The sequence below is a fragment of the Castor canadensis genome, chromosome 15 (assembly GCF_047511655.1).
Source record: "Castor canadensis chromosome 15, mCasCan1.hap1v2, whole genome shotgun sequence".
Classification (NCBI taxonomy): domain Eukaryota; kingdom Metazoa; phylum Chordata; class Mammalia; order Rodentia; family Castoridae; genus Castor; species Castor canadensis.
The window spans coordinates 5,204,796-5,232,500 of NC_133400.1; the positions used below are offsets into that span (position 1 = coordinate 5,204,796).

The following is a 27,705-nucleotide window of genomic DNA, read 5'->3' on the forward strand; positions in this document are numbered from 1 at the left end:
TGCTGCTGTTGTTATCTTGTTTGTGGGAGGTGAACTTTACCTGTGCTTGCTCTGTCCCAGTGGTGGGGCAATTGAGTATACTGGTCAAGAGGAGGGCTCTGGAGCCATGCTGCTGAGGTCTGAGTCCCACCCAGCTCTGTCATCTACTTGTTGAGTGACCAGTCAAGCAATAGCCTCATTGCCTCTCAGCCTCCTCGCCCATGAGATGCATGCTGTGGACATGAGGAGAGAGACTGAAGCACGAGAGGGTTGAGTTTCTAATTAGCATCCGTGTTGGGTATCACCATAGCATCAGCTAAATGTACACTGTTATTGCGTCTTGTGTTGTCTCATTTGATCCTCATGAAGACCCTAGGAGGTCTATTATCATCCGTTCTTTATGAATAACAAAATCAAAACCAAATGGAGTCTTTAGCAGTACAGCAATTTGCTCAAGGTCATATAGCTAGAGAGAAATACATCCTGTAGACAATTAGACATTTCCCTCAAGAGATGTTCTCTAATCTCATGAGGCTTTCCTCACTCTCTAGAGAGACCCATCCTTCAAGGATCAGCTCAGCCTAGTCTCCTCTGGGAAGGATGGGGAGCATGGAGAGGCCAGAGGCATGGTCTCTGGAGCTGGATTACTAGTGCTCAGGTCTTACTCCATCCTATTCCTTATCATTGTGTGACCTTGGGCAAGTCACTCATCTCTTTCTGCCTCAGTTCCCCATCAGTAAAATGGGGACAATAGCACATGATTCAAAGTTACTAAATTATATGAGCCAGCATTTGAAGCACCTGAAAGTAGTACCAAGTGCCCAAGTAGTATAGTCCAACTTACCTGACCTCTCCCTTCTTCAAAGGCACAGAGCACCCATCACTTTTGCCTGCCTGTGTAGTACTCAACAGTGGTTATGTTCGTGTATACTCATTTTCCCTCCTGACCAGGCACTGGGAAACTCCTGTTCTCACTCATTTTCCTCTCTAGAACCCTGGCCCATTTGACCACACACAGAGAGGCTGACTAGACACCAACTAAATATCTGTGAAGGTCTGTACTCTCATCAGAGGATACCTATCTTTTTCCTTTTTAATTGTTTTGTATTATAAATCATGGACATATCTTGGCATCTTCATAAGGACTGTTTTCAAACCTCATAAAATTACCCTAGGCAGGAGATGAATGTCCTGTTCTATTGGGGTCTGGTGTGTGCTACATAGGAAGCAAACACTCACAGTCAAGTTTCGTCTACATTGTGCTCAGACCACAGCAAAGGAGAAATGGTTGGGACTCAATGGAATTGTGACTCAGAATAGCATCTCTCAGGACCTCAAGGACTAGGGGAAAGACTGGGGTTTCATGGCCACAAGGTACAATTTGTCCTGAGCAATTCCCAGGCTTCCTCCTGCTCTCTTTCAAGCAAAATACTTTGACATTGTCTTTCCTGCATAGAATGATGAGTCCCCAGTCATGACAAACAATGTCCACCAGGATTCATAAACACTTTCAGTGCTATAGACCACCCCGTTACCTGAGTCTTCATACCATTTCTGTGTTCCTAAGAAGCATTTTTGCAGCATACCTTGGCAACTCGGTTGCTCTAGTTATTTACCAAGACATTTATATCATGAGTTAGTGAGATGCTGTGAAAATGGCAGTGGCTAAGTAAGAAAAAAGCTTGCCTTTGTGGAGTCAATGGGTTTCCATGCTGGTATGTATATTCACCAATACCCAATTTCCTTTGAAAACATTAGTGACATACTGTGCTTTGTTCTGGAATTGTGATCTGTCCTTAACTTGCAGATTCACAGATAGGAAGGGGAATTATGGAGTTCATGTAGTCCAGGTATGGCAAATACATTCCATTCCTGGAAACACCTCTCTGTGATTGAATGACAGTGGGTTCCCAAAGTACCACACTGGGAAAAATACTCAGGTCAAGCCAGAGGTGATTAGCCATATCTGCCAGGAACATGGTGACAGAGTGGGGCATTGCATGGGCCACTTCTGTGCCATCCCAGCCTGTGAAACCCCTCCAGTCTTCAGATAAAGAAGTTATATGTCTCTCTTAAGATCACGGAGACAGTATTGGCAAGAAGGCAGTGCTCACGTTGCCAGTTGTACTATTTCTGCTCCCAGCTGGGGCACCATTCTTCCTCCTCTACTGAGCCAAATTACAAAGAAGTCAGGTTTGGGGGGAGGGTAGAAGTTGGAGAAAGGCAATGAGAATCATGGGCTTCAAAATTTTGTGGAAGACCGGAGCATCAGGTTGGAGAAAAGGCTGGGCACACCATGCTGGGGATACACCATTGTTACTGTCATTTATTTCGCAAGAGTTTTCCTGAATATCTTTTGAAACTTCCTTTAACCAAGAAGCCAGTCTCTGCGCTCTTGATGAAGGAGAAATAGGTATATCCACTGTAGAAAAATGTCTCTGAGTGACACAGTCAGGGAACCTGAAAAGCAGTTGATGACACTCATAAAGTGTAGAAGTGTAGGGATAAATACCCATGTGCAACTGGGAGGGCATGGATGCTGTTGCATGGCAAAGGAGTGGTGCCATATACAATTGCTGCCTTGCAATACAACTCTAGTAGGCCAATGTAGTTTTTTCTGCCAAACATCAATTCCATTTCCTCTGATAATAGCATCTTAATTAAATTTGCATAGCTGTCCTTCTTTATCTCCCAGTCTATGTGTTTAGGTGGGTGGATCTGATTCTACTTTGGCTTCAGAAACAGACATGTCACCCAGATGTGGCCAATCAGAGTGTCACAAATAGACACAGAATTTAGTTTGGGATGGGCACGTGATCTAATGAGATTCATTCTCAAGGTTGTTGGCATCATCAGAAAAAGATTCTCTCAGGGAACTTCAGCCCCCGGGGAATGAAGTGAAGCTGCAAAGACTTCCACATTGGGAGGCAGGGAGGTTGGGATTCTCAGAGTGGAGCCAGCAGAAGGAAGACTAAACCACAAGACTGACAAAAATCAGAGCTGCTGACATCATCTGGTCCCCAATAAAGAGCTATGCCTGACAGCAGAATAATTTATGAACAGCAAGTTCCTTCTGCCCCTCACTCACCTTTTTTTTTTAAAGTTGGATTTACAACAATAATAAAAGTATGTGGTCAACACGGTAAAGGCCCATTTTCCATTCAAGACAGACAGATGAGTTGGAACCAACTCATCCCAAACAGCTTAATTACCTGCGAGGAGCCTTGGATGTCTTTACCCCCGATAATCACGAGTTCCGCCATGTCTTCCGCGTGGGGAGTCCTGGCATGGACAAATAGAGTCCTGCCCACTGCACTTATGTTTCTCAGAGCGACTAAGCTGCCATCTCTGTTCACCTTGAAGTGTGGGCTTGAGACCTCATAGCGCAGCTTGTTGTTACCCTTACAGTCACTGAAGGTCACTGAGGAAAAGAAAACAAACAGAAGAAAGAGGGTGGGCAGGTTGGACAACTTAGTCCTTGACATATCTCTGTCCTATTCATTGAGGATACCTCACTAATCCCACCCCTGCACTTTCCTTTGTACCCATGTGACTTTGTGCTGGTAGACTTTGCTCAATCAAAACACAACTTTGATCACCTCCCGTGTTCAGGGCAGGTGCTCAGTAGTGAGGATGTCAAAATGAACAGGGTAGATACCACATTGAGGGTGGCAATGGCAGAGTAACATTGGAAGACATTGGTCTAGTTCTGGCATGTATGAATTGCTGGGCAGAACTACAGAGCACTCAAGAGCATTGAGGACAGCTTTTTACAGACAGTACTTGAGTTGGAACTTAAAGATGAATAGAAGATTAGAAGGCCTTAAAGGTGATGGAGAGCACTGTGGCTAACTCAAAGGCATGGGGTTAGGTGTAGGGACAAATTAATAACATAGATTAAAGGAAAGAGAAGTAACTAGATGCGCTTGGTCAGAGGCAAATTGGAAATGAGGCAGGGTTGTTGAGAAGCAGAGGACATGTTGGAGACGTCTTTTGGATACAAACATAAAAGTCAGTAAGTCAAAGTATTTCCTGGAAGCCTCTGATTGTCTTTATTGTGAACGGGATCGGGATCTGGTGTATGGTTTGGTTCTAGTGGAGATCAGGGCTTCCCAGGGAATGGGGTACATGAGAATCAAACCGGGTGCTTTTTGAAAACACAGTGGTCTCAATCCAAAGATCGTTATTTAGTAAATTTGGCTTATATGAAGTGGTTTAAAGAAAGGCAGGAAGAGAGGCCAAGAGAAGCAGTTAGCCTGGTGTGTACCAGTAATGCGTATCAGAGATGGAGGCAGTGGTGGTGGTGATACGGGGGTGAAGAATGGGACCCAAGTTCCTACAATTGAATGACTTAGTCATGTGAGGGAAGGAATAAGGAAATTCATCCCCCTGGATGAACCACATGGGCAGTGGGTGTTGTGGGGTGCATCTGTAGCTGGCATACAGTTCTGTTATTATGGCTTTCCCACCCTTTGTCTGCATGTGTTTGCGTATTTGCCTTCCGCTCTAGGTTTCAAGACCCCTGTAGGAGAGCATAGACTTGTACTGCTTGCTTTTCCCTGATCTATGGGGGTATGTTCCAAGACCCAGTGGATCCTGGAAACCATACACTAGATTTCTTTTCTGTATATGCACTCCTATGACAAAGCTTAGTTTATAAATTAGGTACAGTAAGAAATTAATAACAACAATAATAAGCTAGAACAATTATAACAATATACTTTAATAAAAATTATGTGGATCACTCTTCTCTCTCTCTCTCTCTCTCTTTTTCTCTCTCTCTCTGCCTTTCTTTCCATTTAATGATTTTTACACCACGGCTGACTAGAAGTAATTAAAACGAAGGAAAGCAAAACCATGGATAAGGGTCCACTACTTGCTCTTAGCTTTCTGCTGAGCAGGCTCGTTTATTTGGTAAGCCTTTAATTGAAGCATGCCATAGATACAGAGAAGTGCACACATCAGAACGTACAACTCAATGAATTTTTACAGTGTTGGCATATCTGTGCAGCCATCACCTGGCTATGGCACAAACTGTCACTGGTTCCTGCTCTTTTTGAGTAAAATCCCCCTCTTCTACCCTTGAATATGAATATCATACATTAGTTTCACCTGCATTTGCACTTTATATAAATGGAACCACACACCATGTTTTCTTTTGTGCTTGGCTTTTTTCATTCAGAATTACATTTTGTGAGATTCTTCCATGGGCTGCTAGTCAAGGTGTTTTATCTGAATGATGACATAGTAATCACTGTATCGTATCTGGAACATCATATTCATTTTAATCACTGCATCCTATTCTAGTATGTGACTGTACTAGGTTTATTTCTTCTACTACTAATGTGCACCTCGGCTATTTTCTGTTTGGGAGTCTTAAAATATTGCTACTAGGAACTCTCTCCTGTATGTCTTTTGGTGACAGCTTCTACATAGGTCCTGGTATACTGTTGAAGCCATATGAATATCTTATGAACTGAACCGATCCTTCTATTCTGAGAAGATAATGACTAAGGTAATTATCATATTAGCTGACAGTAATAATAGCTAGTGTAGATGGACCACCTTCCACATATGTGGCTCGGTGCTGTGCATTTTATGAGCACTGTCTTTTTTAATCTTTACAGTAACAAGGAATCTGATCCTCTACCCCTTAGCACTATACGGTCTCAGTAACCACCACCCCAGCAAAGCACACCCCTCCTGGGGTCCTATCACAACTGCTCAGTCCTGCTCACTCAGCCCTACCCAGTCCTGAAGCATATTACACAGAGCCAACTACATGTTACTGTCTCTCTGTTCAGGCTCCAGGACCATCTTTGTGTGGATGCTCAAATGGACATGGTGTTGGCAGTTTTCAGGTGCTCACTTTCTCTGACTGTCTTGGTAGCCAAGATTAATTGTGCATGCCTGGTTTCAGTTTTGGAAGTCAGCTCTGGACACTCCCATTGCAACTATGGGATGGTGTCTTCTTGACTCTTGTAAGACTTCGGCTCCTCACTGCAAAATGGTACATTGTATCAAAGTCCTCCATGTCTGCCGTCCATCAGTCCCCGCTGGTCTCTGTCTTCACTGCATACATACCACCCTCCCACATGTGCCCTCACAGTCCTACCTTTCTACATGTTTGCTTTGATTGCTGACTCTGGGCAGCTGCAAGGTACTTCTTACCTTCTTCACCTTGGTAACTCTTAATCATTCCTCAAGAATCAGCTCAAGCAACTTCTCGAGATTCTGTGTTTCCAGAGCTTCCTGCACATAAGACCTTCATATCATACCAGCCTCTCTACTTATCTCTTTTCCACCATAGCCAGAAGCAGAAATTCAGTGTTATCCTTTTATTCATCTCTACACCTCCAGGAATTCACAGTATGCATTTTTATTTCCATACCAGAGGGCACCAATAATGATTGCACTTCATTACTCCCGAGGGGCAAAGTGATTCTTTAGTGGTTGAGGACTGGAAACTTCTCTCCCAAGCGGAGACCAGGAGAGGCTGCAAACAAGACTGGGAAATAACTACAAGGCTTCTAGTAGTTCTGCCAGGTACTGTGCATGGGCAAGCAATGAAGAACTGGACCATAGTCCTCCTTGGGCTCCTGGTCCTGTGTCCATCCATTCACAACAGAACTCAGCTTTGACTTAGTGCATTAGTGAAGTTAGGTGGGCCAGTTTATCTTTCTCCATAATCCCATTAAAGCTTTGCATAGGGTGGGAGAGTGGCTCACATGGTAAAGTGCCTGAGTAGCAAACATGAAACTCTGAAGTCAAACCCCGGTACTGCCAAAAAGAAAAAAAAATTGAAAGCTTTGCATAGTCCCAGAGTGTAATTGGGACCAGTGTGTGCATTTTGAATGAAAGGCTGTTTGGACAAATAACCCTTAGGAAACCTACCATTCATTGGGTAGTTCCTGGGGACGCGGTTCTGTGCCAGGGACTGCGCATCCCTCACTTCCTGTTGACCTTATAGCAACTCTATCTACCACAGCAGTTTTCAGCTTTTGCTTTTTCATTACCTACTCCCCAAAGGAGCCTTTTTAGAAATTTTTCCTAATTGCCGCTACTCTTGTGAAATTTTAATATCACAGATATACTTACATCTGTTTATGTGTTGCATGTATATCTTAATTTATTCTTTTTAAGTATATTTGCCCCTCTCCATGAGAACCTGTTTTTCACCCCCTTGCGGGCAATCTAGCACCCCTGAGAGTCACAGCGTATACTCTGTAAGTGCCCTTTTCCATTTTGCAGGAGACTGAGCCTTGGACAGACTGACAAACTTGTTCAAAGTCACAGAAAGGGATAGAGCAAGAAAACGTCTCCAATCTGATCTGTCTTCCTTGATAGCCCAGGTTCTGGACACATCCATTCCCTAGGAATAGATGAACAAGAGGAGAAAGGGCATCAGCCATCAAAATTCCCTCAGTGTCTCCCAAATCCTTGGAAGTCACTGGAGGTACCAGGTAAGGGCATCCTGAGATTTCCATTGAGGGTCTGGCACATTCTAGATGTGTAATGCATCCCAGAGCTCTTCCTACTCACCCAAAGGCCCTCTGGTGGCCTCTAGGGGTCTTTGCTTCTTTTCAACACCACTTACCAACTCAGGAGCAAATATTTTAAATGGGATTATTTCTCAAGGCTAATATTTGCTAAAATACCAATGGAGCATTTGAGAGAATAGTAATTCTCTCCTGCCCCCTCTGAAGATTATGACAGAATTGGGCTGGGTTAGGGTTCTGTGCACCAGTACCTCTCAAAAGTCCCTCAGATGAGTTGAATGAACAGAGCCAACAACTAGGGTTGATAATAATTTGTCAAGATGTCAGGTTTCCACACTTCCCAGCCACTACTGTCACAGAGTGGAGTCCAAAGTCCTAAGATGCCAGGAACTGCTGTTCCCATGCCCTAAAAAAGGTAGTTTTCATGTTAGTTTTTAAGTTCTCTAATCCTGACTCAGGTGTTGGAACCCTACGATCTTGGGCAAACCACCCATCTCTTCAGTCCTCAAAGCCTTCTGCTGTGAAGGGTACTAACAGTACATCCCTTAAAGAGGACATCATCTTTGTAGCACACATAAATGAGACAACAGAGGCCTCCATGCACAGAGCTCTTAGGACAGCAGAGCTTGGTGCTCCACAGAGGAGCACTGTCACCACCATTCTCATAATTCTGGGCAAGAGGGAGCCACCTTTCCTTTTTCTGGGCAGCTTCCCTCTTCCAGCTGCTTTTCTCCCTGCTCTGTGTTCTTCTACTTCTTTCTAGTCAGGCACCTTGCTCAGCCCTGCTGCCTGTGCTGTTACCATGGAGATGGTCACTACAGGCAGCTGGGTAAACTAATTCCAATCCAGCGTTACCCACCTGTGAATCCCCTGTTTTTCTTGGTCAAACTCTCAATCTATCCTCATATGAGCAGTTGTAAAAGGGAAAAAAATTACATTAACCAAGGGAAATCAAAGTGCCCTCCACATAGTAGACTCAACAAAGGTATTTTGAATATTTTCCAAATGGATTGTTTGTACAGACAACTTCACATAAATCTAAGGTACGAATTCCTGAAATAATGACACTGCGTGTCGAGCTTCACATTCGTGATTGCAATATATCCTCCCATCATCCATCATCCAGGCCTCACCTCAACACAGCACTTTTTTCCTTTCTGGAAACTGAGGATGATCTTTATAATACATGTTGAATGTGCCAAATGTACTTTTATAATATGTATTAAAATAAACCTAAACAGCCATATTAGTTAAAAAATGTTATCCTTGTGTACACTAACACCCTCCTAGTGACGTTCATTGCATCCTTTTTAAAATGTTTTATTTTTTATTTACTTTTTGGTGGGAATGGCATTTGAACTTAGGGCTTCACATTTGCAAAACAGGTGCTCTATCTACTGTTTGAGCCACACCTCCAGTCCATTTTGTTCTGGTTATTTTGGAGATGGGAGTCTCCCGAAATATTTGCTTAGGCTGGACTTGAAATGTGATCCTCCAGATATCAGCTGCCCAAGTAACTGGGATTACAGGCACGAGCCAAGGGTGCCTCAGCTACATTGCACTCTAGTTTACAACCTAGGAGGGTTCTGATAGATATCTGGAATGGAATAATATATCTAGCATAAATTAAAAAGGCTTGATAAAGACACAAATCCTCTAACAAAGCACACACATCCAGATGGCTCCTAGGGTTGACTTTGGCAATGTCTAAATGACAGACCTGACACACAGGAAGACGAGTTCAAAAGAGAGGTAATTCACTATGCTTTTTTCTTCTTCCTCCTGGAGAAAACAGGCTCTATTTTCCTACTGATTACAATCTTGCCTTAAGATTGTGTCTTAAATTTCCCTAAGAAACAGTGCAGCTGATGGGATCAGCCTTGCGTTATTGTCTCATTAACTTGATACCCTAAAGTGTCAGTGAGTCTCCACCTTTTCAATAGAGGGCGAGACTGTGTGTTTGTGTTTGGAGGTACAGAGTTCAGAGAACATATTCAAGGATGAAACTGAATAGCTTATGACTATTTTAACATGTTTGTTTCTAACAGAGACAGCCTCCTAAGTAGCTCAAAATGCAATGTGCAGATAATTGACATCAATTGTGATGAACAATTAAACCTGTGAACAAAAACTTGCCACATCTATCTGGGAGGGGACCGTGAACTCTCCACCAGTGACTTCCTCACATTCTTTATCCTATGGTATTTAAAATAGCTTCTGGAAAGAAAAAAAAAGTTATCCATCTAATATGCCCTACATGGGGATTTATTGGAATCAATTGCAGAACATCATTCTTTGGAGATAATCTTTTAGCACCCCAGGAGAAGAGAGGGGGAGGTGAAAACTCCCCACCTGGGGGAAAATGCAAATTAGACAAATGGCACCACTCAGCGTTTCAATTATGCTTTCAGCGTGTTTCCACTCAAAATGTCCTCTGGGCTTAATGCAAATGTCACAAAAAGACAAACTTTAGCTGGGAGACAAAAACCACAATTGAAATGGGAAGTTTGGCACATGAATTAAGGGGCTTAATCTTCCTGACCTTGATTTTATGCTTTCCTATTTCTCTCTTTTGAATGTGGTTCTTAGGGATGAAAATCCAAAAGCATTAGATTTCTTACTATCTAGAAATACTTGAAGGAGCAAATTAAACTGTGTTATGATCCCAGGAAATATGAAAATGCAGATGGATTTAAATTTATCTGAAAAATATAGGATGATTCTGCTCATAGACTAATACATGGATTATGCATTATTCTTATAAGTGTGTTGGGCTCCATCTGGGATCCAGACATGCATATCTTAGATGGGAAGAGTCCTAGAGTTTGTTGAAAACTGCAAACTGGTACCTGCTTAAGTCCTAGAGTATCTCCAGCTGGTGCTCACGCGGTTTGTATATGTGTGGAAGGCTGTGTGTGAATCAGGACTGGAGGCTCTAAGCTGGCCATCCTGGGAACTGTAGCCCTCCCACAGACAGATGTGCGTGTGAATCTTGGTACCCACGTGTGCAACAGAATGACTGTGTCAGTGGTATGCTGGTAAGAAAAAAGTTTTGATTTGTAACATTTGTTAATTTCAATCAAGTGAATACTTTACACATTGCTGAGGCCAAGGTACCAAAATCTTGAATTGCCTTGCAAATTCTCTAAAATCTTCCTCCACTCCCAGAAATATCTGTCTCTGCTATCTCCAGAGACTAGACACTGCCCCTGTATAGCAGAATATAAATTGTAGCTATTTATTCTCTCTCAAACGGGCGTGGACCAGCTCTCCTAGTTCCCCTGCCTGCTTAGGAACACAAAATCCATAGAATGAAGGGCCTGCATCTTGCTTGGTCTGCAAAGTCTTCGCGGGGCATGGAAAGGATGTCTTGCTGAGGACTAACGTAGCATTTAGTTCAGAAATATCAGATGGACTCTCCCCAGGATGCAGACCATCACTTAATTGCTCAATATCCCGATGTCCTGAGGCACTGACTTCCTCTGAAAGAACACACAGGGCTTAGCCCAGAACCTCTTCAGACCTGCCGCTGGTTTCCCTGAGCCCTCTCACTGCTCACACATGCTGGTTGATGGAGTTTTGCCTCACCTACATGCAGTACCACCTCCATTGAGTCAGACCCATGGTTATAAAACAGGCCCATTCCTCCAGGCTCCACTTGTGCCACCCTTCTGGTTCTAGAATGCACTGGACTGTATCCTGGGTGCCATGTTGGTCCAGAGTCAGCACTGACATCCACAGAGTTTCTGTGAAGTTTGGGGAGTGTCCTCACCATGACTGATCAACCCAGGAGTGGATTCCACCTTCAAAGTCTGTGTAGATTTGATAGGTACACAAAAAACAGTCTTAATACCCTCTCACACATCAATTCCAACTTTGACATGATAGAATTTGAATTCCATCATGTCAGTGGAAGATGTAATGGATGATTCTGTCAAGAGACCCTCAGCAGAAACCCGTTTCTCACATGTAAACCCTTAAGGGCTTCCTCGTGGAGAAAGACAGCCCTCACATCTGCTTTCAGGGGAATTTTTTCTGTCTAATAATAAAAACTGAGCTGTTGGCTCTGAATGTCTTCTTTTCTGTCAAGGTCTTACATTTTCCTCTCACTGCGGCTTCTTTAAAACATGGCAGGTTGTTTTCTGAGAGGGTGCCGGGCATTGCCTAGCCTGTGATGGTTATAATAACTCTGAATTTGTATTTTGAATTGGAATCACTTTATGTATAGCATCACGCCTGATACAGTACACAGTCAACCCTGTTGAATGAATAATCAACAGAACAGCCACCGGGCGGCTAAGCAAATTTGAAATGAACTCCGCGAATACAACTGAGAATGATGGTGCAAGCTCACGTGAAGATTTGAATTACTCTGAAAGTCACCTGCCCAGCAGAACAGAAACTCAGCAAGACTGAGAATCACCAAGTCTTGGGTTCACAGAGATCCTGTTGGTGTTCTCATATTACTTACACACATCTCTCACAAGGCCTTTGATTTTGATGTGCCTAGTAACTAGGTGTCCACTTCTCTCCTTCCCCATGGGCATCTCCAGGGTAGGTTAACAGAAGAGATTTGCTTCTCTATAACAGTAGGCATATATGACCTCACAGTTGTAGTCATTTGGACACTTGTCACAGTGTTCTGGCTGCACCTAATTGGGATTCAGTAAGCTGTCTTTGATGCTCTGGCCATCTGGCAGGAGAAGATACACCTGGGGAGGAAGGGCCTGTAGGGAAGATAACTTCTGTATGAAGAGGGGTAGAGAACCAGAAGGAAGTTAGGGGAAAGAACACAGCATTGATTTTTCTGGCCAGCCCCATGGACGCTCAGTTCAGGGAAAGAGAAAGCTATATATACAAGCTCTAAGATTCACAAGTCACAAGCAACCTAAGTATTCTTGTTGCTGTTTCTTTGGTTCCTAACAGCAAACTGTGGTGGTGAGCGTCAGCTTGGCCTCATTTCTCGATGGAATACAGCTTGGCTTGGCTCTTGTGCAGGGAGGTAAAAGCAGTAGTGAGGTATTTAGGCATCTTGAGAAATTCATGGTTTTGGGTTCCTGGGGAAGGACTGTTTTCAAAGAGGGCAGTGAGGGGGTACTTCCTGTAAGAGCGCCCCAGGAATATCAATCAAAGAGAAGACAGGGAGGCCCTTGTAAATTCATGTGAGAGATGCCTCAAGGCATCAGGCACCAGGAACTGGTGGCTTGCGCCTGTAATTCTAGCTACTTGGGAGTCTGAGACTGAGCGGATTGTAGTTCAAGGTCAGCCCAGGTGAATAGTTTATGAGATTCCATTTTCAAAACAATAACCAGAACAAAATGGAGTGGAAGCAGGGCTCAAGTGGTAGAGCATCTGCTTTGCAAGTGGGAAGCCCTGTGTTCAAAGTCCAGTGTCGCAAAAAAAAAAAAAAAAAAAAAGCCCATGGGGAAGGAAGATGGAAGTCCTCCAACTGTGCAAAGCAAATAATCTGTATTTGTTTGAACTAATATTTGTCCAAATATGAAAAAAAAAGTAAAATTCGGGCTACAATTTAGAAGGCCTGTTTTTTTTTTTTTTAAATCTGGATGAAAACTTTGCCTGACAGTGGAAACTTTCAAGAGGAATCTATCTGATTATTCAGCAGGGATGTTGCAGGGAAGTGTAGCATTAGATGCTGTCTCTTGTAACTGGGAGATTCTATTCCTCCAAAGCTCAACATTTATCCAGTAACCCACTAAAAATGGCATTTGTTTCCTCATAATGGTCAAGACAGTAAGCAATAAAGATAAATGACAACACAGCTGAATAAGGCATGGTATTTAGAATCTAGATGGTTGACCCCACAATTATTTGGAGGGCTGCCATGTTAAAGGATCAGTGTTCCATTACGTCATCATGTGAAAAGACCAAGTAAGCACCATATGGTAGGAAACACAAGCAGGCAGACCATAATTCAATAAAATAAATTCCTCTAGCAGGGAGGGAAAGTCAACCAATGGGCAGACTCATCATCCTCAGGGTCATCTGAAAAGAGAGACTATCATCAAGTATATCTCACTTTACCGAACAGCTCTGTCTAATGTTCATATACTTTGTTGTAAAACCGAATGTGCTCTTCTAGATAATTGACTTTACATATGTTTTATTATCAAATTCAGTTTTTCACACAAAATTTAATAAACCAATCATTGGTGGGCTTGTTTCCCAAACTACTTCATCCATAAAAGTGGACTAATTAGTTGGGTATCAAAAATATGTAGAACATCAAACTTTGATGTGTGATGTAGTCGTGCATGCAATAATACATTATATACACTTCTTCTGACACTAGGTCGTGAGTGGCTGAGACATCAAAAGATATTGGTTCACAAGAACACACTCTAGGGATCGCCCTAATTAGTTGTCTGCATGTTCAAGTTACTCTATGAAACATAACAGAGCTGCTTTTTCATTTGATATGTGCCTTCTACTCTAGTTCCTATTTACAGAGCATTCTCTGTATACCAAGCACTGGGAGACAAATGCTACACTAACATTATTTCTTCCAATTCTCCAACAGTCCCACGAAGGCAGTATTTTAAAGATGAGACAACCTGAGGTCAGAGAGATGAAGAAAACTTAAGGTCGCACACTTGTGATAAGTAAAGCGAGAATATTGCTTTTCACGTCTATTATGTACTCCTGTCCCCGGACCTGGGGGAAGAGGGAGGCACTGGTTCTTCCAGGATGGAAAAATCAACAGCACATAGCGGAAGTTTTTCTGCAGCTTGGTAGCATGTGGGTCAACAGAGGGATGAACAATCTGTCTGGGGCTAAAGGAGTTATCAAAAGTGAAACCAAGTAAAGGATTAAAGGGGATGGGGAAACCAAGAGGAGAAAGCCAGAAGAACCTATGGGCCAAAGTTTAGGGAACATTTAAGTTCTGAAGAGGAGCACAGGGGACATAAGAATGGGTCCCACACTGCAAATTTTGCATCCCATGACACCCAGACATAGTCAACAACATTGACTAGAATGATGTCTGTAAATGCTGGGAGAGAACAGAATATGCTGGAATATGCTGTTATTAATTTTCATCAAAGAAGAGAACTCTTGAGATTTTGTTGACTGCATGCCCACACCCCCTGCTAAGACCTCACAAGTCCCCAGATGAAAAACAGCAAAGAAGTTTGATCCACAACCTTTGGAATGTCAAATTTGGTTCTCATCAAAGTCACAGGTAATCTGAAGCCACTGTGAGTGTACATCTTTTATACAGAATCTGGTGGCATTTTAAATAATCTCTTCTTCATTCCCTGGGGACACCTGGAATGTTTCTGTGCAGAGATGGACGGGATATCTGGAGTTCAGAGAGGGTCTGGAAATGCTTCCAGAGGACAAAATGGTTTTGGGGGGCTCAAGTGTACCATTTAAGGGGCTAGTGGGTATCCTTCCTAAAGGGTATGCACAAGGTATTGAAGTTGGTGACTTGAACCTGGTCAGCAACGATGCTGCAGAATGCCCACTTCCATGCCTGGAAAATCTTTGCCTGACATGCCTTTTGGTAACCTAGGAGCTCTGTGAGGGCAAGACCTTCCTGCAAAGTTATTTCTTTGTCTCTCTGGCTATGCTCAGTGCTAACTCTGGCACAGAGCTGGCAATCAAAAAACACTAGTGGATTCTTTTTTGGTTGTAACCAATTAGTTCATTCACCTTCTGCCTAATTGCAGTGGGTGAGAGGTCCATCATCTGTGATTACTAATTGGTTCTGTTGAGTTGACGAGACCTTATCAGGAAATTAAAATACAATGATTTGTCTTGCAATACATGAAGCACAATTAATTCTTGTATGCATAGATGGGCTTTCTGATGTGAGCAAGAAAGTGATCAGACCTTAGGTCATGCCTATTCATCCTCCAGTTGCCAAGGGAGTTTTATTGCATCCCTGATGCCATATGGCATTGTCTCTAGCTTCAGCCTCTTGGGAATGGAGGAGGATGCCTGCCAAGAGCATCTTGTCACTTGTTAAAGGTATCCTACTTTCCTGTGATTTCTTCAGTAGACCACAGTAGCCCTTGTGCATTTCCCTGGGAAGTAAAAGCCAATGTAGCTGAAGGCTTTTGTGCTGCTTTTCCCCTACCTGAATTATCATGGGAAGCACATGAGCCAAATGTAAATCATAGCTTTCCATCAAAAGTGGCAACTTTTTGCAACTGAAGGATTCTTGTATGGGATCTCAAGTATATTACTGTGATTACAGGAGGCCCCACGTGTCTGGAAATGTTCTTTTTTGCACATACCCACAGCAAGTCTAAGGTTCCTGAGATTTATTGCTTGTGCCTTTTCTTCATATACATATATATGTATGTCTGTATGCCTGAAGCTGAGGCATATGGTCTCACACAACTGTGATATTTACGATAATGAATCACAGATGTTTAAATGGATGCAATCTGAAAACACTTAAATTCTAGGATGCTGGACTATTTCACTGCAAACATTACAAAGTGAGGACCTTTGGATTATGTTGATTTTCAGATATTTTCACTAGAATACAACTTTGCACATTCTGGGAAGACAGCAGGCAGAAAGGAAAGACTGTTTTTTCCTCATGAAAGAAACAGTGTTCAAAGAAACCAAGCAAATTCAAGGATTTACCCTTGGTTATTTATTAAATTGTGGTCTCCTCTGGAATTATGGGTGAGTTTACACAAAGGATATTTTTTCACTGTGCACCCATACTATGGCATATATTGCATAATGGTCAATTTTTTTATTCATTTATTCACATGTGCATACATTGTTTGGGTTATTTCTCTCCCCTGGCCCCTGCCCCCACCATCTCCTCCCCACACCCCCTCGCTTCCAGGCAGAACCTGTTCTGCCCTTATCTCTAATTTTGTTGAAGAGAATATAGAAGCATAATAAGAAAGACAAAGCGATTTTGCCAGTTGAGTTAAAGGTAGCTATACAGAGAGATTCCTAGCATTGCTTCCATGTGCAAATGTATTACAACCCAAGTTGATTCATCTCTAACTGATCTTTACACTGGTTCCTGATCCCCTTCTCATGTTGACCTCTGTCGCTTTAAGGTTTCTGCATTAGTTCCTCCGCAGTGGGGACATCAAACATGTTCATGTTTTTAAATACACAGAAAATTAAAATGTAGTCAACTGGAATGAAATGGGAAAAACAGGAAATATATCCACCTAATCACCCAATCCAAGCCTTCCCCAACTGACCACACAAGTAGATTTGATAGTAGACATTCTATCAGATTAATGATACATACACATACGGTTCAGTAAGTAGGTTTGATCTTGAGATCCTTAAAAGAGATGGCAGCTGGTTTGATTACATCATCAGGAAATAGATCCTCTTCATTCTTTCCATGACTTCGTAATGGCTCTTAGTACAGAGGCCCTGTCCGTGAAGCAGACCCTTATTGTTGGATTATTAGGCCTTTCCTGTTTCATAATCACCACCTGCATACTAGTAAATGTTTTTCCACCAACCTTTTGTGCTTAAGTGCAAGTAGTTGACCCTCTCCAGGAAAGTGCTGGCACAAATGAGATGCCATTTGAAGTTTATTTAGACCCTGCAAAACTAACCCCCCGGAAAGGTTATCTAGTCTCTGATCTGAAGAGTATGAAAAGTCACTTTCCCCACATAAACAATTGCTAATGTAATACGGTTCTTTTGTTAATCTGATGGAAGAAGGTATGATGTCAGTTTGCAGATTTTTGTGACTCGTAAGGTTAGATCTCTCATATGTTAGCCATCTCTAGTTTCTTTCGTGTGCACCCCCTGGTCTGAGGCTTAAATTGTCATTGCTTAATCCTTTGCCTTTCTCTTTACTGGGCTATTGCTTCACAAAGGCAGAAAAGCAACTTGTCTGCCGCCATATCTCCAGGGCTTAGCAGGGACCTGGTGCATGTGTTTTGTTGAATGAATATTTGCTTGCATAGAGGAGGCCAATCTTTTTGCCACACACAGCTGCCTACCAGAGTCCCACTTTCAAAGGAACAACTTAATTCAAACCCTTCTTGTCTTTTATATTGTGTCTCTTCCTCACCAGAATAAAGCCTCCAGGCTAGCAGGGACTCAGGCAGCCCAGCAACCCATATATCTCCAGCACTAGTGCAGAGCTTGACAAGCAGTGGGCTCTTGATAAGTATTTTCTAAGTGAATCAGTCTTTTATAAACTATCTGATTATTTCCATCCACATGGCACACTGGCACCTGACTTTGAGGGGCAGACTGCAGTTCTCAACTCTCTTTCTGCTTTCCTGTTCCTCTGGGTGAGATGGATGGGGGAAAACATTCATTTGGAGCTCTACTGAAATTCTTCATTCCACCTTTGTAGATCAGAGATTGAGGTTTGTACACTGAACATGTGAAAGAGAGATATTATTATGACATTGGCATATGGGCTTCATACCCAGTTTGGTTATTTATGATAGTTACAGAGAGAAAGTAGAGTCTCTACCTTGCTAGAGTAGACCCACCTGAGAAGTTGAATTCCTGAACAGAACTCACACTCAGATTGGCTGACACAAAGACCTAAAATCTACTAAGAGAAACAAATAGCTTGTGGGTAGCTTAGGACCACGTATGATTCTAAACCAGGAGTCAGGAATCTATACCCCCTTGCACAACCTGCTTTTTGCAAATAAAGTTTTCCTGGAAAGTAATCACACAAGTTGACCATTGCTGTACTTGTACTATAGTGGTAGCGTTGAATAGTTGCAAGAGAGAACTCCTGGCTCATAAGACTTAAATATTTTCTGCTTAGCCCTTTATAGAAAAAGTTTGTTGACCCCCTGCTGTAGGCCAAGGTGTATTTTTTCCCACCCTTTGCAAGGGATCGATATTAAACCACGTCTGTGCTCAGGCAAGCAAACTCATCCACAATATAGTTCACACTCTGGGTTTCATGATTAACCACAAAGACAATCAACACAAGAGAGAAATGACTCACACACACTTACCTAAACGTCACCTCCATGCTTGAGCATTGCCTTTCATTTTTTAAAATACAATCTGCTGGTAGAAATTTTCCATTCAAAACAGAATCTTAAGAGGCTTCACATTTTAAATTCTCTTTCTAAATCCATTATCGGCCATTAAATATATGGACAAGCACTCATGGAGGTATGAACATACTCCAAAGAGTAGAAATGTATTGTGTATATCTGTATTTTTATGTAAAGCAATAATTTAATTTAAAGCTAAGAAATTAGTTGGTTCCTGCTCTTGATCAAGTTTACATGCAAAACCATTTGTCTTCAAGGTTTGTTTCTCACACTTAAAATGATCTGTCATCTTTTAATATGAATTGCCATTAATATTTACTTCTTTTCTTGGAGGGAGTTTATCATTATCTCTGTCTCCCCAAATGACTAGGATGTCTAATTTTTGCGGCATTCTCTAAGTGAAACCATGTGAAAATTTAGCTTCCTAGAAAATGTAATGGGAATTATACAGCTCAAAGGTGATCGAGAAATAGTGATTTTATTTATTTCTCCCTCTGATGAGAGTTTGGTTCATTAGCAAAAAGCAAAATACCATTTATTTGAGCAAAGGATCAAAGAGAAAGATGGAAACCAAAATTGTTTTAATATCTGAGTGAAGTTAGGGGCTACATTGGAACATTGAAAAGGAAAAATCACTGTGTATTTCAAGTGGTTAAAAATCCAATGAACTCAGAAAAACAGCCCATTTAGACGATGGCACAAATTTCCTCTGTAATTTCATGTGTTCATGTTGTTGGTTCCCTGTGTTCTTCCTTAATGTAAGTAAAGTGTCCTGGATATGAGTTCTTTCCTCAATGTTCACAAAGAGTCCTGAGTACCAAATGCACAGTTCTGGGCTAGGAATAGGATATAGAAATGAAATCTGGTGATCTGAGCTCAACAAGAATTGGGTGAAAACAAAAGGAGAATGAGGCAGAGTCTCTCTTGTTCAGTAGCAATGTTAAGAAAGCTGTCAGGAAGGACACAGTTGCTAAGTTCAGTCTAGACACCTCGCTGAGGAGGCAGGTCCATCTGAAGGCAAGACTTGCTCTTCTAAGCCCTTTGCCTAGGTTTGGGTGTGAAAGTTTGGGGAGGTAATTTAAAATGCAGTGTTTTCTGAAGAGCTTTGCATAATGAATACAAAACGGGAGAAGAACGATTCAGGCAAGGACAAGGCAGGAACAGAATAGGCAGTAGAGAGGAAAGAAGTGAGGAGATGGTTGGGAAGTCCGTGGACAATCATACAAGTGACCACTGGGCCCCCCAAACCCTTAGTCAATCTGCCTTGCTCTGGAGGAATGGGGTGTCTGTGTGTCTTGGTGTGCACATGTATTTGTATATGTTTATTGTACTACTTGCTGTGGAGGAATGGTGAGTGTATGAGTGCATACACGTGTGTGCATGTGTGCCCGTCTCTGCAAGTACATGCAGGCATATGTGTGTGTTTATTGTACTACTTGGTTCAGAGACCTTGTTTTACTGTCTAGTTGACCCAGGTTGGAAAAACAGTCTCTGAGACACAAGACCCAGAGGCAAGATGGACCATGGGATCAGGATACATTAATGACAGGGCTTTGAGTTGCCTCAACTGGGAGAAGCCAGGGGGTTCAATTTCATTGTGTTTAAGCTTGCGAGTAAAAGTGGGCCCATGAACTTCTGATTTATACTTAGCATTTCTTCAGCAGTCTCCCCAAGCCATGCATTGTGTTAAGCCATGCATCCTTCATCTCTTCATCTTACTAGTGTTTCACAACGATGTGTAGAAAGTGGGGGAAAACTACTATTATCCCCCCTCTTATGGATGAAGACATTGAGCCCAAAGGGAAGCTGGGTGATGTGTGGCACCAGCTACATCAAAGATGGCATCAAATTTCACACTTCTTGACCCTCATTCGTTTAGCAAACTCACTCTCAATAACTGCTGGGTACCATGTGCACAAAACGAACAGGTTTACTCTGATTTGTAAAGAGAGTGAGTTTGGTCAATGAGTCAGCCAATTAAAACAAAGTAGCAATGTCATGTATTAGGAAATGCATTACAAGTGGGACCTAAGTGCTCTCAGAAGAAACAAGAAGGTTCTTGGCTTGAGCTTGAGCAACAGAATCTTCACAGAAGAAAAAGTATTTGCTTCACTTTGAAAAATGAGGAGAACGAGAGTTGGTTTCCACAGCTGACTACAAGTAAGCAGCACCACTAGCAACTGACGTTAAAGTGGATGGGTGGTGTTGGGGCTATTGCTCAGTGATAGAGTGCTTGCCCAGCAGGTGCGAAGCCCTGGTTTTGATCACCAGCACTGGAAAAATAAAGAAAAGGTAAAAAATGACTACATTTCACTATGGAATGTGTTTAACCACAGGTCACAAGCCACTCCTAATTCCTACAAAGAAGAGCATCTCTTTGACACGGTAGGGCTCCAGGTAGATGACACGAGCACCTTCGTAAGCTCTGCTGCAGCAAATCCACCCGTGAAACAGTGACTACAAAACACAACACGAATTTCAAAATGGAAAGGCAAAATTAGGGCAGGAGAAATAAAATGTGCGTGTGTGAGTGGGTGAGGGGATCATTCCTCTTATTTGAGTTCTCAAAAGGAGATAATTTGGATGAAAACGTGAGAACAAAGATGATAGCCAATGATTATGGTTTTCTTGCTTTTGAATTAACACAAGAAAAGAAGACAAAACACCCTAAATGTTCATTTCTGAGAGTTAGTTTTGTGTCTTTCTAGTTAAAACTTGCTCTTGCTGTTAATCAGGCAGCAGGGGCATTTTACTGATAATGGAAAACTGTGTTATCTCTTTGGGATTGGCACAGGCCCAGGATCCTTGAAGTGTGGGTCCAGGACTGGTAGCATGAGCATCCTTAGGAACTTGTGAGATACAGATTTTCCCACCCTACCTGAGTCCTACTAAAGTTCCTTGGGTAAAGCCCAGCCACCTGTGTTGGTTCACACTCAAGTGTAACAACACTAATACAGGCTGAGCATCCCTGATAGGAAAATTAGAACTGCTCCAAAATCCAAAACTGCAAAACTTTGTGAGTGTTGACATGATGCCACAGTGGAAAATTCTACATCTGGACTCGTGTGACAGTTTGTAGTCAAAATGCAGGCACATTAAAAATACTGTGTAAAGTTACCTCCAAGATATGTGTAGAAGGTGCTTATGAAACACAAATGAATTTCATGGGTAGATTTGGGTCCCTTCCCCAGGATAGCTCATTATGTATGTGCTGTTATCCAAAATCTAAAATTATCTGGAACCCAAGGGACTTCTGGTCCCAAGCATTACAGATAAGGGATACTCAGTCTCATGGCTGGCTCTGGACAATCTCACACAGCTATATGATTGAATGAGACCATTAAAGACACTATCCAATATTAAATATGCACCATTTGATATTAACTTAAAAATATATCCATTAAATATACAAAGAGAATATCAGCTTTGGGGCCAAAGTAATGCTAAATTCAGATTTGAAGAGTGAACTCTCCCAACTCTGGGAGATTTTGCATGGCATCTCTGACTCTCTATTTCCTGTTCTATAAAAAGGAAATGATAATATCTATTGGCTAGAATTGCCTCAAGAAAAAAAAAAACAAGAGTCAGAAAAGCATCTGTTATTTAGGAGGACACCTAAAATAGTTGCAAGTGTAGTTTTATTAAACTAATAGACACAACCACAGTCAGTTCACTGCCCTTCTCTTTTAATAAACATAATGTAAGCAAATGAAAAATAGCTCTTATTGATCCACTCTGCTTAAATGGAGAGGGTTGTTTTTCTGCAGTGCTGTTACAGAAGCTGATATGTCTCAGAAGATGCAATATAATGGGTGCTAACATCAAAAGTTCCTATGAAGTGTTCTTTGGCCATTCATGCTCTTGAATGCATACAGTACAAATCTATGAAATCAAAAGGAAGGTTGGAAGGAGAGAGGAAGGCCCAGTCCAACCCATACCAGCACAGGCCACCATGGTCTACTGCCTAGGTCATTGCTGTAAGCCCCTCACTGGTCTCCACACCTCCCTCTCTACCCACTCTCTCTACCAATGTTCTCAACAGAGCAAGAGAGGTCTGGATATAACTCTGTCTATTTTGCTCCTTCACACAAAACCACCTTATTTATAATCAAAATCAAGCTTGTACTCTAACCTCTGCCTGCTCTAGTTTATCATATGTGTCATGTCTTATTCTCACTCTTACTTAGTCACTCAGTCCCACTGGTATACTAGCACTTTCTCAAGTTCTCAGGCTTGCTCCTTCCTGCCTCAGGCTCCTTGCATTTGCTGTGCCTTTTGGCCAAGTGCTTTCCTACATTTCAAGGTTCCCTTCACTCAAGTCTTGGCTTCCTTCAGGCATCTACTCAAAGGTCACCTTTATTATCTGGCATACCCTGGACATATCATCTCACATTTCCACTCACCTTATCCTGACATTTCAATACCTTTTTTCTCCTTAGCACTTACCATTATCAAACTGTACCCTGTAGCATTTTAAAATCTTATTTATACTATTCATTGTCTACCTTTCACCAGAATGTACACTCAGGGTATGTCAAGAGCCTGGGAAAGTATGTGGTATTGGTAGCTGTCTATACATAGTGAATCAATCAAAGAATGGATTAATTTCTGTCATTTCCCTTCCTTTACTTGGCTGTTGTCAGCTGTCAGTCACTTAATGATGTATTAAAATGGCTAAGTAGATATGTAGGTAGGACCAATGGAAGAGAAGAACAAATATACTACAGCCCTTTATAATTGTCAGTCCAGGTATGGCTATGGAAAAAAGGGGGGAAATGTTGAATGTTATAATGATTTTAAGGCATTGTCTTTACAAGATATTTTTTAGCCCACAAGAAAGTTTTTCAGGGAAGCAGTGGAGTGTAGAATGGAACTCTCTAGTATTAAGGCTCAGATCTGATTCTGGATACATCTTGACAAGTTATGCAACCTTGGACCAGTTAATTCATACCTTGAACTGCAGTATCCAAAATGGGCTTCATGATACTACAGATAACTACGGGACCAGAGTGAGCCAGATGCAGTGAGACAGTGTCAAAGCTCATTATGCAGCACTGAGTACCTAGTGCCAAGTCAAGGGTCAATGAATGTCATGCTACTTTTTTTTTTTTTTATTGAAATTTAAGTCATTAACGCCTGGGAAAGTTTCCATGAATTTTATTGGTAAATCAGGTATTTCCTATTTGAGTGAATCTTAGAAACTAGAGTTATTCTATTCTAACTTGTCCAACCATCTTATTGGGGTAAAACCAATGTCTGAAAATACAATTGTTATAATGTTGAAAAGAGTCAGTTTTTATATATTAGTGAGGACTCCTGACTCCCCACAAACTCTATCTGAAACATGGCTAACTTCCTTATTTTCTTGTTTAGACATTGTTAGAGGCAAATCAGTGATTATGAAAGTGAATAACCCTCATTTGGATCTGGGCTGTCAACAAAGACCAAGTAAATGGCACCATAGAGAATAGGTCATTAAACTGCAGCACAGTCAAGAGCTTGGCTGGCCTCCCAGGCCTGCCGCATCTTCTCCAGACCTAGCCTTTGATTTGCCCAGAAAGGCAGGACTTGGCATTCTTAACAAAGGGGCTGCCCTGGGGGAAAGGAAGTTCTGTCAGTCAAAACCATTTATGAAACTGTCTGAATTTTGTTTTCTTATGCACCTGGGAGAAGGCGTCTCAGATCAAAATTGTTTCCCTCTCTGTATGAACAAAAGGTTATATTATCGCTTGGATCTGAAAACATACCCCTAACATAGCAATAAACTCTTTCATGGCAATTAACTACTATGTTGGGGGCTTCTTTTTTTTGTGTGTGTTACAGATGTGATTGAAACTTGAAAGTACCCCCATTGAGATTTCAGAAGGTGGAAATTACCATAAAGCTTCAAGTTAAAGGACAGCTGAGTTCCACATTGTATAGGTAAAACACAAGTCCTCTTAAGCCACTAACCTCAAGGATGCTAAATGCAATGCTGACCCTGAATTAAGGACATTCCAAAATAATGTGAAATTGTATTATTAATTGCAATTTTTGTCACATTAAAAATAAATACACAAAAGAAAACACTAATGCAAATTAATGGTTTCATCACATTAAAAACAAATAGACAAACAAAAGAAAACACTAATGCAATTTTTCTACCTATGCCGAGATCTGAGCTGGCATGGTATGTTGTTAATTAGGAAGTTCTTTGGGACACACATCCTTTTGAGTTTCCAGAGCCTTCTGCATCCTTCTCAGTCACTGTTCTTTGCCATTGTGTCCTTGCCATATGCAAAAGTGCTTCAAGGAAGAACTGGTGGATCAGGAAAGTGATCCAGCTGACCTGGGAAGAATGTTTTTGCAGTCAAACTCAGTATTCCAGTTTCCAGTCCTTACTCCATGAGCATTTCTTCATCAGAGCAGAATTTCCCACTCATTTACTCAGGTCACCTTTTTCCAAAGAGTATTTATGGAGAGTCTACTTTAGATTGACTCATTCCATTGTTTTGATTCCCCTAGTTCTTCTTTTATCAATATGACAAGGAAGTAGACTACTACATGAAGAAAATTCACTCAGAATTGTCCCCAAAACAATCCAAAGGGGAACACGAAGGAAGTGGCAGAGAGGGGTCATAAATATCTAGGTTCCCGTTTATATGGAATTATTTAAGAGATGGGGCATTCTGGTTAAGCATGCTTCATATATCTTTAAGATATATGAAGAGGCTGCTTTGAAAGGAGTAGTTGAGTCGCCCATGGTGAGAAGTAATGTTTTCTAGGCTTCAATGTTGTGGTGGAGGGGAAGGTACTGCTCAGTTTTTGTTCCTTCAACTGTCTCTCTCCCTTGCTTCTCCCTGTAACTTTCTAGAATGTGACATGCAGTGATCCACTGAACCTCTCAAATCTGAGAGCTATACTTCCAGCATAAGAAAAGAAGGGCTGTCTCCATTCTCTTCCATGTTCAGCAGCTGCATCAATAATATGCAGCGACCCTGATTTTACATTTATTTATTCCCGCTATTCAGCATTCTTCATTTTGTCCCTGTTTATGCATCTGACTTTTTGAGATATCAAGTAAAAATACTTAATCTATTTAAAGAGATAAATAATCAATCCAGTGCTACCTGGGGGGTCACAAAACTACCGTGACATTCTGAAGACATCCAGAGAGATGACAATCTACACCCTTGAATTTTCCCCAGCCCCCACTCTTGCCATCCAAGAACAATTCTTAATTCAAAACACATTTGCATTGGATGCAGAGGCAAGATGGTCTTATCAAGAATGTCATAGAGGACTGAATACTTGCAGACAAATTTTAAGTAAGATAAATATTTACAGAAGTCATTCTGGTGTTGGGAAAAGGCACTGAGTTTGGCGTCGACTTTAGATTCTGATTCCAGTGCTGCCATGTGTTAGTGGAGGTAGCCTGAGCCTAGCATCTGTGCTTTTATCTAGAAAAGTAAGGAATTCATTCCTACCTCTCTAGGATGCTGTAAGAATGCCATCAAGAATACACATGGTACATGCTCAACAGATGTGTGCTGAGTGAATGATGGATAAGCACAGGCAAAGTTTGGCATGATCTGCTCTCTTCCTTGCTTCCTTATTAAGTTTCTGTCATACACCAGGCATATTCCAGCCTTGGGGGTCTCTGTCAGAGCATTTCCCTCTGTGTAGACAAATTTCCCTCCAACAACTACCTGGTATAATCCCTCATCTCCATTCAGTCTCTGTCAAATGTCCCTCCTCTTTAAAGTCTTGCCTAATGGCAACTCCATTTGTAATTTGGTCCCAACCTCACCTCAGTCCTTTTGTCCCTACTTTGTCATTCTTTACCACATTGATCATAATCTGATGCCTAATATATTTGACTTCATCATCTGTCTGCACCTATCTACAATGAAAGTATCACAAGGGCATGGGTTTTCATCTGTTTAGTTCAGTGTACTCATTTCCTGTGGCTGCCATTAACAATCTACCACAAACTTTGTGACTTAAAACAATAAAAATGTATTTTCTCTTGGTTCTGGAGGCTGTAAAATCAAGGTATTTATACAGTCACACTTCCTCCAAAGTCTCTAGGAGAAGTGCTATTCCTTGCCTCTTCCAGTGTCTGATGATTCCTTGCATTCCTTGGCTTGGGGCCACATATCCTCAACCTCTGCCTTCATGTTCACAGGAATTTCTCCTTCTCTCCACGTTGTTCCTGTCTGTATCTTATAAGACATTTGATATTGGGTTTAGAGCCCACCTAGATAACTGAAGCCATCTCATCATGATATCTCTAACTTAATTACATCTGCAAAGACCCTTTTCCCAAATAAGGTCACACTCACAGGTTCCAGGGGTTAGGATGTGTACATATTTTGCAAGGGCCAATATTCAACCTGCAATGTCCATTGTAGTACCGTCAATGCCTACAAGACAGTACAGCATTGAGGTGTTCAGCTCATATTGAATACATTAATGGGTAAAATACAAACAGTTCCTGGAACACTAGAACTTTATGGCAGGCTCCCTTCCCTTCCTTCCCTTTCTGTCATATGATGTGTCTGTGCCATACAGCTTCATAAGGAATTGAGTGAGAGCAAATGCAGCATCTTCTGCCCACTTGGAAATCTCCCACTATTGACTCCCCTAGTCAATAGTCTTCCCCATCATGACTTGAGGGATCCTGAGGACTGGACAGGACTCATCGTCATGCATGAAGCACTCTGCATCAAGTGTCCCCTAGTCAGAACCAATCACCTGCAGGTGTAATTGGCCACACAGAACCTCTCTGACAGGAAAAATAAAACATGAGACCCATTTCTTAGTGTGGCACATCCATTAACACATTTGCCAGATAACTCTCAGAGCCTCACTGATCTATATGAATACCTCCCAGTCATTTTCTGTTTTTCTTAAATTAAAACCAGCATCAGCTCTGTGGCTGAGGACCTGGACATGGTCTGGTGGTTCCACATTCATGTGAGCAATGACAGTTTGGATTCTGGCCCATTAGAGCAGGGACAGATGAAAAAGTATCCATTATCAGCAATGGTCACTATTTGCTTGAACATACTGAATAACTTTCACTTGCATAGGCAAAAAACAAAGTCATTTAAATGGGTTGGAGAAATTCAAAGCAAAGCAAGATTACTTGTGCTAAGTGGTCCAAATAGAGGGCTATGAGTGTGTCCCCAGTTGCAAGAATAATCAAAAACTGGAATTTCTTAAGTGATTTACATGAACAAACATGAGTT

At 41.7% G+C, this 27,705-nt stretch overlaps 1 protein-coding gene across 6 annotated transcripts in view; it reads right to left on the bottom strand.

Moving 5' to 3' along the window:
* Positions 1–27,705, bottom strand: part of Cdh13 (cadherin 13) — a 1,135,782-nt gene that overhangs the window by 604,892 nt on the left and 503,185 nt on the right. For all 6 annotated transcript variants that reach the window (XM_074055575.1, XM_074055576.1, XM_074055574.1 and 3 more), the window contains one exon: positions 3,192–3,400. In XM_074055575.1, coding sequence (XP_073911676.1) covers positions 3,192–3,400 — 209 coding nt within the window. The remainder of the gene's footprint in view (positions 1–3,191; positions 3,401–27,705) is intronic.